Source organism: Cotesia glomerata, linkage group LG8 (assembly GCF_020080835.1).
Source record: "Cotesia glomerata isolate CgM1 linkage group LG8, MPM_Cglom_v2.3, whole genome shotgun sequence".
NCBI lineage: Eukaryota > Metazoa > Arthropoda > Insecta > Hymenoptera > Braconidae > Cotesia > Cotesia glomerata.
In genome coordinates, this window is record NC_058165.1 from 5,307,998 (window position 1) to 5,320,581 (window position 12,584).

Consider the following 12,584-nt stretch of genomic DNA (forward strand, 5'->3'; position numbering starts at 1 on the left):
TAATGAAATTTGTCTGCCGACGATATATAATTAGGATTATTTTGGTCCATGATTCTACTCCTCTAAGCTGATAAAAAAAATTATGAAAACGGTTGATTCTAAAGGCCATCCCTGCAACTTCCCGCTAATTCCATACTTGCACTCAAAATTGCACCTATTAGGTTTTTGAGCTCTTCAAGCTCAAAAATATGATTTTTTTTGAATTTTTTGAATTTTCAAACCGCAATAACTTTTGAATGAATCAACCTATTTTTACGCAGTTGGCGGCATTCGAATCAGTTTTTGAAGCCTCATGAAGAATCTTTAAGTTTAAATTGATCGAACAAGGAATTTCGAAGTAATTCCGAAAAAACACTTTTTTCGGTTTTCTTTCGACAACGATAACTCACGAACGAATCTACCGATTACGTCCGGGCTGGCAGCGATCGACGTAGTTTTTTTAATGTTAAGAGCTGATTGATTTTTGGAATTGATCAGTAAAGCTGTTTCAAAGTTATTTTAAAAAAACCACATTTGAAAAATTTTTTAACTTCACGCTAAGAAAATCAGGAAGTTATTGGTTTTACCCCGTTTTTCGAAAATCGAGTTTTCATCAGATCACGACGTTTTGAAGTCTTAGGAAGCTTTCCTGAATGTTTTCGCGATAATGTCCGAATGTCTGTATGTATGTATGTATGTATGTATATATATATGTGTGTATGTGTGTTTTTTTTTTTTTTTTTTTTAACTTCCCGCTACGAAAATCGAAGATTTTCAAAAATCGGGAAGTTATTGTTTTCACCCCGTTTTGCAAAAACCGAGTTTTCATCAGATCTCGACGTTTGAAGGTCACAGGAAGCTTCCCTGACTATCCCCGCGAGGTTGTCACGGCGTCTGTATGTATGTATGTATGTGTGTGTGTGTGTGTGTGTGTGTGTGTGTGTGTGTGTGTGTGTGTGTGTGTGTGTGTGTGTGTGTGTGTGTGTCCCTCCTTTTTACGGATTCTAGGCATAGCTGTTGGCCTGGATATGTGGCGACTCGACGCAGCGTCATACTAAAATTCGACGCTGACGCCCCTACCCACTAAACCCTAAACCCCTTTCTCTTCTATCCTCTGATCCCCCATGGTACCGCCGTAAGGCATTTCTTCGCGGGGGGAGGAATAAGCGGCCGCTCTTCCTTCTGGTGGCTAAGATGTTATTTCTTCCTTCTAGATTCGGTCTTTCGCTCTTTTCCTCTCAATGGATCGCAACTCGGTAAGCACTTTTGTAGCAAAAATGCTTGTGGCGTTCCAGGCAGCTTCTGACGACAACATTGCCTCTACTATTGACTCTGGTTGGGTTCTCTTCTTCAGAATCTTCTCTAACTCATTGCGCTGTTGGTTGAAACGTGGACACACAAAGAAGACATGCTCCGCATCTTCATTGACCCCTGGACAGGACAGGCACTCTGGGGTATCATCGTGCTTAAAGCGGTGGAGATACTTCCGGTAACATCCGTGTCCTGATAACATCTGCGTTAAATAATAGTTGATCTCACCGTGACTCCGGTTGAACCACACATCAACCCGAGGTATGAGACGGTACGTCCACCGACCCTTATCTGAAGCATTCCACTCTTGTTGCCATCTTGCGATGCTGTGTTGCCGTTCTTCGCTTCTAAGTTCTTCAGGGCTCAGTGTGGTTGACCTTTTTCGTTCATATAGGTTCCGTCTTTCCTCAGCTCGGACTCTGAGAGGCAGAGTACCGGAAATAACACACACTGCTTCCTCTGATATTGTGCGAAAAGCGCTAGCTACTCGTAGGGCACTCAGTCGATATACTGGTCCAACCTTTCTCAATGATTCTTGCGTTTTTAATGCGTCGGCCCAAATGGATATTCCGTAAGTGAGCACCGATGTGACTACTGATGACAGTAATAGCCTCCTGCTCTGCTTTGGGCCTCCGACGTTCGGCATCAGTCGTGCGAGACTGGCCCGCACTACTGACGCTTTGGCACTGACATGCTCCACTTGCTGCTTGAAGTTGAGTCGGGCATCAAGCATCACTCCCAAATATCGGATATAAGGTTGTGATGTGATTTCTTGTTCGCCGATTTTTAGCTTAATGGTCTCTACCACTTTTCTGCTGGTAATAAGCACTGCCTCAGTCTTGTGTTGCGCCAGTTGCAGGTTCACTGCGTCTATCCACCGGTTAACTAGGGATAGGAAAGTCGACTCTGACTTTAGTCAAGAATCGATCTTTTCATAAAAATAATCGACTTTTTAGAATCGACTTGAACTTGTCTCGAGTCGATTAAAATCGATTCTCACTCGATGACTTCAACTTTTTTTAAACAATACTTAACACATGATGGTAGTATAGTTTGTACCGTTTTCATGAATCGACTCTTCCATTTTTTTTCTATGACTTTGTTAAACTGACCTCTAGTTGCTGGTTGGATCATAATAAATATTATCGCTGGTATCCTTGGTAACCATTTTAAATAAGTATAACCGACTCTGACTTGAATATCATTTCTACATATTTATAATCAGTCTGTACTGTCATGGCTCCTAGTTTTATCTGGAATTATTGCTCAAAAACTAACCATGGTAATAAAATTAAGTGTAATATCTGTGAAAAGGAATTTTTATTCAATAAGAGTACATCAACTATGATGAAGCACCTGCAATCGTTACATAAAATTGATGCTCCACCAAACAAAAATACTCTATCGCGGAAAAGAGTAAACGACAATGAAGACGATAATTCAGTGATTCCACCTAAAAAGTTAATTAGTTCTTTTTACTTAGACTGGTGATCTTATATAAAATATATCATAAATCATAAATAATTCTTAGTTTATTTTCTTCTGTTACTTTTTTTTTCCTTGTAAAAAATTAGTTTATTTTTTTTTAGGCTTTAGTAGCTATTGAATCATCTGCTTCTTCTTCATCAGTTTGTTTACAAAATAAAAGCACTTCAGCTCTTCAGTCAGCTTCCTCATTGAAATTTGATTCTCATCAGGGACCTCTAAATCGCTGTATAAATAATGCTACTTCTTTTGCTGGTATTAATTAGTTTAATTTCTCTAGTTTAGTTAAAAAAATAATTCATCAACTAATATTTTATTTTTTACCTATCAGCTGGAGGCTGGAAACACAACCAAGTTACAACAGCTCTTCTTCAAATGATTGCTATTGACAACATGCCTCTATCAACTCCAGAAAGAGCAGGATTCAAAATGTTTGTTAAAAAAATTCAGCCGTTATATCGGTTACCATGTGAACCGACATTGACCGCTGCAATGACTCTTAAATATGAAGAATTATCAAATAAAGTAAAGATCGAGCTTCAACAAGCTGAGTCTGTTTGCTTAACCACAGATATTTGGACACACCATCATACGATGAAGAGCTATCTTGGTTTGACAGCTCACTACTTGAAAGGTTAGTCAATTATCTTCTTAAAAAACCATTTTGTATAATTTTAACTCAAACATTTCATACCATTGATTTATCTGTTATTTTTATTAGGAGTCGAGATGAAAACGGTTGAACTAGGCGCTTATCATATGGAAGAAAGGAAGACTATTGAAAATTTGAGGTCTAAATTAAGAAAAATTTGTAATGATTGGGGGCTCAATGATGACAAAATTTCTACATTTGTTTCTGACGGAGGGGCGAATATCAAGGGAGCGATTAAAAGTGAATTCGGAAGTGAAAAACATATTTCTTGTATTGGACATGTCATCAATAATATCGGACAGCGACTTATTGAAATAAATATAACTCCATCAGCATCTGAATCTGGGAATAAAGTAGACGACCTACCTTTAAATGAAGAAGATATAATTGATGATTCAGAAATTTTAGAGTCTGACAAAACTACTCAGCAAACAATGTTACGTGATCTGTTGACAAAAGTAAAAAAAATAGTAACTTTTTTTAGACACAGTGAGAGAGCTACAACTGAGTTGTTGTCATTACAAAGCAATTTACCAGAATCAAAGCGTCTTAAACTAATCCAAGAAGTGAAAACAAGATGGAATTCTTGTTTCGAAATGATTAATCGTTTCATTGTACTTGCCGATCATGTTGGCAAGGTACTCCTTCAGGTCAAAATGGATAAATCATCAAAAGCTAAGCCTCCTAATATGATTACAGGAGATGAACTCGAATCCTTAATTGAAGTTCGCGACATTTTAAGTCCTCTTTGGCGAGTTACGCAGGAAGTTTGCGCGGAAAAAAATGTTACATTAAGTAAATGTATCCCTTTGATTGCTAGTCTTAGGAAAGTAAGTTCGAATTAAATTATTATTGATCGTTTGCAACATTACATTTATTTGAGTTCCTTTTTCTTCACAATTATATTTATATTTTGCAGAAAACTGAAAATTTCAAGCCAGATACTTTGATTGGGCGACAATTGCAAAAAAAAATTACTCAAGAGATTGAAACTAAATATGGGAACATTGAATCAGTCAAATTATATGCTTGCGCAACTCTTCTTGACCCCAGGTATAAAAAGTGCGCTTTCTATAGCATCCGAGAGTCTGCTCGTGCAATCACTAACGTTGGTGAGTTTATATTGACTAATTACAAATAACAGTTATATTTAAAGTTAAATTATATTCATAGATTAATTTTCTTTTTCATTTCATTTTCATAACTTAGGTGATCTGGTTAGGATTGAGAGAAATGTAGCATCACAGGCAACGGGATCTTCTGCAATACTTGACGATGATGAAGTTACTACAGCCATTGAAGCCCAAGTTTCTTCAAACGATGGAAATGATGATGATGATATATGGTCATATTTGGATGAAGCTGTCAACTATAGTCATTCTCAAGCAGATACTGATGAAGCAGGTGGATTGCCGATACAGTTACGTCAGTAATTATCTCGCCCAGCTGTTCAACGAAGACAAAACCCTAATCCACTTGTCGTTTGGGAATCAATCAAATATGAATATCCTCATTTATATAATGTAGCGAGGAAGTTTCTATCAATTGTAGCAACTTCTGTACCCTGCGAAAGATTGTTTTCTCATGCTGGCCTGATTGCAAATCAATTAAGAAGTCGTTTATCGCCTCAGCACTTGAATCAACTTGTATTTCTAAGGTCAGTTAGTGAAGATATGTGGGATTCTTAAATTACAGATTTTTTATATTTTTATGCCTCATAGATACTTAATTTAAATAGTAAACTTTAAATTAAAATTTAAAAACTATTATTTAACAGTTTATAACTGATATTTAAAAATTTTATTGATATTTAATATTAAATATTGATTTTAACGTTTCAAAAATACTTAGTTTAAATACTATAAACTTATTTTCGGTGCCATACTACGTGCAATTTTTATGTAGAATGTATCTTTTATAAAAATGTTAAAAACAATCCTTTCTGTGTAAGTTGTTTAAATAAAAAGTGCAAATGATAAATAAATTGTTTATTAAAAATAAAGAAATATGTCGTATACAATTTGTAAGATATCTTTTAACTATGAGTTATATAGTTATTGTGCTTTTAAAAAGTCGACTTCAGAGTCGAAAAGTCGACTTTTAGCAATGATTAATCGACTTTGAGAATCAAAAAATTCCAAGTCGATTCTAAAGTCAAAAGTCGACTTTTTTCGCGCCGTTTCCATCCCTACGGTTAACGCGCTCAAAAGTGAGATCGAACATATGGTTTATCTCGTCAAGGTGTTTGGCAACAATCACTACGGCTACGTCATCTGCATATGCTACGAGTTTGACGTTTCTTGGCAGAGTTAGTCTTAATAGACCGTCATACATAATATTCCACAGGAGCGGGCCTAGGACTGAACCTTGTGGTACACCTCCAGTAATATCATACTCCCTCGGACCGTTCTTCGTGTCATACTTCAAGACCCTATTTTCAAAGTAGCTTGTTACGATCTTAAGAAGGTATTCTGGTACATTCTTCTCTTGAAGGGCCTGCATGATGCATTCCCAATTGGCGGAGTTGAATGCGTTTCTGATGTCTAGGGTCGCCACCAGGCAATACTCTTTCGTTCCACCCTTCCATCTGGTTCCTGCGATTGCTTCCTTGGCCGTATCAACAACCAGTTTGATTGCGTCCAGGGTTGATCGTCCTTTCCGGAATCCATACTGATTGTCTGCCAGGAGTGGGTCGACTACTGCTTCAATTCTCTGGTGAATTATGCGTTCAAATATCTTACCCGCTGTATCTAGCATGCAAAGTGGGCAGTAAGATGACGGTTCATCTGGTGGTTTCTTCCCTTTAGGTAACAGTACCAATCGTTGCTGTTTCCACTTATGCAGGAAAGTCCCCTCCTTAAGGCATGAATTATAAACGTCTAGGAATAATGTTGGAGCTGCCTTTATGATGGTTTTCAAGGCTATATTAGGGATTCCGTCCAATCTCGGCGCTTTATTATTCCCTACACGGTTACAGGCCTCCAGCAGTTCTTCTTCAGTGACAGGTGGAGTGTCATCCAGTTCGCCTGGCGCCAACTGGTAATCGAAGTTGCGTTGCTGTGGGAATAGTGCAGTGACGATTTTCTGGAGAAGTTGAGGACACGTAGGTGATGGCATTTGTTGTTTTTTTAGGTGGGTCATAACCACCTTATAAGGCCTACCCCACACGTCTTTATCCACCTCGTTGATGAGCTCTTTCCAGCATTGTCTCTTACTATCCTTGATGGCTTTGTTCAATGATCGACGGGCTTTTTTGTATTCTGCGACCAGCTCCGCAGAGTTAGGTCGTCGATAGCCACGCTGGGATATTCTTCTTTTCTTTAGACACTCTTTCCGAAGAACACTGATGTGGTCGTTCCACCAGTGCACTGCCGGGCGTTGGCTTATGCTGTGTTTCCGGACCATACTGGCGTCACAGGCCTGGACAACTCTTTTCATCAGGTCCTTGGTCATTTCTTCTGCGGATCCAGTAGTAATCGGTTCACTATTAAGGGCTATTACCAATGTGCTTGTGTCAAAAGGCTTCACTTTCCATCCAATGGTATTGAATGACTTGATTGGTCTTCTTGTATTCCGGTCATGTGATATTTCCCAGAGAATTGCCTCGTGGTCACTGGCTGTGTAGATATCCATCACCTTCCAGTCGTATTTCCCACTGATGAGGCTGCTGCTGACGAAAGTGAGATCTACGATAGAGCTTGCTTCTCCTTTAGTATAGGTTGGCGTATCACCACTGTTGAGCTGGACTACATCTAGTGTAGAGAAAGCTTCTAGGAGTGCTTTTCCTCGTGCATTCGTCTGCTTGCTGCCCCAGTCTACTGCCCAGGAGTTGAAGTCACCGGCAATCGCGACCGGATAATGCTGCTTGGCATCCTCGGTCAGTTTGTCCAAGAATTCAGTGAATTCAACAATGGATAGGCTATGTGTGTGTGTGAGTGTGTGTGTGTGTGTGTGAAAGTATGTGAACCGCTTATAACTTTTGAACGGCTTGACCGATTTCATCGCGGTTGGTGCCATTCGAAAGGGCTTGACCACCTTAGATTTTGAAAACTATTTGGACCGATTCAGATCAATAGATTTTGAGAAATCTTCAAAAAACTGAAAAAAAAAATTTTTTCAAATGTGGTTTTTTTGGAATAATTTTTAAACGGCTTAATAGTTCAATTCCAAAAACTAATCAGCTCTTAACTTCAAAAAACCACGTCGATCGCCACCAGTCCGGTCAAAATCAGTTGATTCGTTCGAGAGATATCGTGAACGAAAGAAAACCGAAAAAAGTGTTATTTCGGAATAACTCCAAAATTCCTAGCGCGATGAATTCAAAATTTGAGATTCTTTGTGAGGCTTGAAAAACTGCGTCAAATGCTGCCAACCGCGTGAAAATCGGTTTATTCATTCAAAAGTTATTGCGGTTTAAAAATTCAAAAAATAGTGTCACCAAATCCCTATCAGACTTTTGAGCTCGAAGAGCTCAAAAGCATAAGAAAATAATCTCTTTGAGCTTGGAGAGCTCAAAATAACCCATAAATTGTATTTTTGAGCTCGAAGAGCTCAAAAACGCCATTGGTGCAATTTTAAGCGCCTAAGTATGGAATTAGCGGGAAGTTGCAGGGATGGCCTTCAGGGTCAACCGTTTTTCTAATTTTTTTTTTTTTTTATAGAGGAGGTCAAATACATTTACGTATACCAGGACGAGATGTTTGTCCTGGGTATGTCGGACTCGGAAGTCAATATTATTGACAACAATACCGACTAAACATCCTCCTCTCTCTTTCCCCATAGATGTTACGGGGAAGACTGGATCGGGACCGCGTCAGCATTACTTCAATCCAGTCCGTGTTGCGTCTCACGACGGTTGCTCCTAGTTACTAGTCTCTTTCTGCGATTTTTTCCTTTAAAAGACGCTGCGCATAGGCTGCGACAGCTGACCAGTTATCTTCTTTTTTGATCATGCAGATTACTAAGCTCTCAGGGGAGAGCGTGGTGCCAATAGTTTCATCAGTACTGCTTTTGTAGTCCTTCCACCAGTCACACTCAAAGAACGTGTGCTCGACGTTGTCAATTTTTTCTGGGCAGTATTTGCACGTTGGTGTGCTGTGCAGTCCCATTTTAAAAAGATAGGCATTGAACTGCCCATGTCCCATCAATAGCTGGGTCAAGAAAAAGTCCGTTTCTCCGTATTTCCGAGAAAGCCAGATGTTGATGTTTGGGATCAGGCGTGCCGTCTATCTGCCCGTCTCTCCCGATGTCCATCGGTCCTGCCACTCTTGTTGCGTTTCCGCCTTTATCCTCGTTCTTGCGTCCTTCATGTTTTCGTCACTGTTTTTAGCGTCGTAGAGTTTCGCTCTCTCAAACGCGAGTAGGTCGATGGGTGCGGCTCCCGCAATGACCAATATAGCCGCCTCGGAAACCGTTCGATAGGCGCAGGCAACCCTGAGAGCGCCTCGCCGCTGCACTGCCGCTATTTTTCGTCGGTAGGTCTTCTGTTTCAATATTCCTGCCCATATTTCTACTCCATAAAGCAGTACCGAGTGGACTCCTTCTAGAAGAACTCTTCTCTTTTTGGTTCTTGGTCCCATAGTGTTGGTCATGATTCTTGCTAGGCTAGACACCGTCTTGCTGGCTTTCTTGCATGCACTGTCAAGGTATTCGCGGAAAGATAGTTTCTCGTCTATCATTACCCCTAGATAGCGCAGAGCCCTTGTTGACGTCAGTGTTGTTCCTTCCATGTCCACAGCGAATGGTTTTGGGAACCATTTTTGACGTGTCAGAACAACCATCTCGGTTTTATGCTTGGCGAGTTTCAGGTGGTGTTTATCAAGCCAGGTCTCGACGGCGTCAATGGTTTCCCGAACCAGTAATTCGACCTCTTCTACGCTATCTACTACTATCGTGGCCGCAACGTCGTCTGCGAAGCCCGTTAGCTCTACTTGCTTTGGTAACGAGATTTCAAGAAGCTCGTCGTAGTCCGCATTCCATAGATCGGGCCCAAATAACAGAATCAAATCTATCTCGTCATAATGATACTACTATTTTAATTCAGCAATATAACTACAACATACTAGATATTATTATTTTTTTATTTTTTCCAGACAGCTTTATTTTAACGAAAAAAAATAATATGTCTGTGTGTATGTCGCGCGCGCGCGTGTGTGTGTGTGTTCGAGTATGTGAATCGCTTATAACTTTTGAACGACTAAACTGATCGGAACCGACCAAACGGCGTTCTAAAGATTTCCCTTTAAATTAGATGTCTTGTGACTTTGAACCGATTCGGACCGATAGCTTTTAACATAAAAAAAACCACGTCGATCGCCGCCAAACCGGTCAAAATCGGTCGATTTGTTCGAAGATATCGTGAACGAAAGAAAACCGAAAAAAGTGTTTTTTCAGAATGACTCTGAAATTCCTAGTTTGATCAATTCAAACTTAAGAATTCTTCACGAGGCTTTAAAAACTGCATCGAATGCCGCCAACTGCGTGAAAATTGGTTGATTCTTTCAAAAGTTATTGCGGTTTGAAAATTAAAAAAATATTGTTCTATGAAACTTCTATCAGAAGAGCTCAAAAGCATATAAGAAAAGCTATCTCTTTGAGCTCGGAGAGCACATACTTTTTAAAACCTAAAAAAAAAAAAAAAACCAACTCGGCCAGTACGGCAGATGACAGCCAGACTTTTAAACAGCTATATAAGCTAAAAATTCACCGTATTCTTCGTATAACTTTTTTGTATTGAAAAATTTTTTTTTTAATATTTCTTATTATCAAGGTAATTGATAAATAAATGTAAAAAAAACTTTTTAATTAAAAATAAAAATTAATAATTCAACTTGCAATTACTCAGAATCGATCTGAAGACTTCATAAAATACACAGTAACCAAATGTCGTATTTTATGTGTATATAGATTTGACAAGTCTATTGGCTTTGTTAATAAGAGAGGGTAGGCTAAGAAGTACCGCAGAAAGAAGAATCCGATTGACATATCTAAGAAAAAAACAGTGTCACTGTATATAGTTTTCCACCAAGTACACGTTCTATGCTTATATTTTTAATATTTTTGTCCTAATGAAAATTTTATTTTTTTATTAATTAATCATAAAAACTCGATATTGTTTCATACACTGATAAAAAAATTATCTTGACTCAAGAGCCAAACTCTTGAACCAAGAATTCCATTTTGAAGAAAATGATTTTCTTGAGTCAAGAGAATAAATTCTTGAGCTAAGAAATTATTCTTGGTCTAAGAAAATTTTCTTGAGTCAAGAATTTATTCTCTTGACTCAAGAAAATCATTTTCTTCAAAATAGTATTCCTGGTTCAAGAGTTTGGCTCTTGAGTCAAGTCAATTTTCTTATCAGTGTATAAAAAAAAACGAATTACGATTGATTTTCACGTCATGATATCTATCGAGGCTAAGAACCAAAAAAATTACGAAAATCATCCAACTTTTTGTACGCCTCTAAGCTTTGATCTATGATTGTACGGCTCTAAGGTCAGTTTACTCCTTTCTTCTCATTTTACCTATCTTAGGACTACCGTATCTCTACTCCTCGAATAATAAGTCTTGAATAATGAGTCAATGCATGATAAACGAGTTAATAGACCTAAAGTTATTTTATCCCTATTTTCTAGCGGAAGAGGATTAACTCATCGGCTGCGCAAACAAGGTTTCCAATATAATATTAAATAATTCGGGTAATGTCCAGACGAGAAATGATTCACGCTTCATAATTTAAATTAATAAAAAATTTTATTGAAGGTCAATTTATTACAAAAGAAAAAGTTCGAATTCCTCTACAATCCCAACAAGTTTAACACAAATTTAAGCACAGTTGTAGTGAAATTCCCGGTGACGTGACTTTTTGATGAAAAGATTTTCTTCAATCGCTTCAGTCACAATTTTTACGGATCATAAAATCATAAAGATGACTTTAAACCATTAATAAAAACAAAAGAAATTTTATTAATTATACGACCGTACGTAAAACTTAATCATGCCCACTTTATAATAATTAATTGAACGGAAAAAAAAACTAAGAAAATTAATTTTTTTATAAATTACCAAAATTTTTAGTTTTAAAAAATTTTTATGTACTTCTAAAATAACTTATTGAAATATTTACTCAGACACGCACAAACCGGCACTAATGTGCAAGTCATTATCTTTTTAAAATCAATGATAATAATATAATTTTATTTTTAAAAATAATTTTTTTACTAATTTTCTATCAATGTCACACCAAAATATTTTAATGTGAAACTTTATAAAATTCTACGTAAAAAAACGAAATTTTTTAATTATTTCCGAAAATAATGTTTAAAAAAAATAACTCTCTTATATATACTAATACAATACAATATACTAATACAATTTTATTATTATTCATAATAAAATATCTTAATTTTGAAGACTGAAAATAATTTACGCCAAAATTTTATAATTTGATTACTTTTTCCATTCTATTTAATTTTTTTATAACAACATTCAAGAATTTTGCTATTACATATGATTCTATCAGTTCAACTCAATTGATAAATAATTTTTACGACTCTTACTTTAAAGTTACGCGCTATGTGACCCTCAAACAAAATAAGAGATCATCTTGAAAGAAAAAATTTTTCTTATTAAATTACGAGGACCAGTTTCTTATCTCTCACATTTATATTCTGAATAGATACTTTATATTAATATCAAGTAATAAAAATACTTCCGTGATAAATACGAGCAATAAAAGCAGGAATTAAAAAAAAATGTAAGTACTGTGGGTAGTTGATATTTTTTTAGGTCTTGCACCACTTTAGGTAATATTTTTCCTCGAATAACTATTCTGTTCTCCCTCCTCTTCAATACAAACGCGTGGTCTTGTATAAAAATGATAAACTTTTTGGAAGCATGGCTAAAACAGACAATACAATCGTTACATATACACAGTTGGTTTTATACTCTCTTAATTTAATATTTAATAGAAGACCCGGCAGTGCGTTTAATACACCGAAAAATACATATTGCATTGATATTTGAAATGTTTGAAACCAAGATTATGTACTTCTTATTGGTTGTTTGTATTCAGTTTTTAATTCAGTTCTACTTAAACAATAGTGGTCCCGATAAAGTAAGTATTTATGGAATACTTTAATTGTTTATTTTTAAATAA

At 37.0% G+C, this 12,584-nt stretch overlaps 1 protein-coding gene across 1 annotated transcript; it reads left to right on the plus strand.

The window, feature by feature from the left end:
• Nucleotides 1-2,458: 2,458 nt before the first annotated feature.
• On the plus strand, nt 2,459-4,860 carry LOC123270852 (zinc finger BED domain-containing protein 4-like). Its single transcript, XM_044736997.1, has 6 exons — nt 2,459-2,751; nt 2,880-3,030; nt 3,107-3,409; nt 3,497-4,257; nt 4,347-4,539; nt 4,637-4,860. Exons 1-6 carry the CDS (start codon nt 2,527-2,529, stop codon nt 4,858-4,860), a joined length of 1,857 nt encoding a protein of 618 aa, XP_044592932.1. The 5' UTR covers nt 2,459-2,526.
• Nucleotides 4,861-12,584: the final 7,724 nt, after the last annotated feature.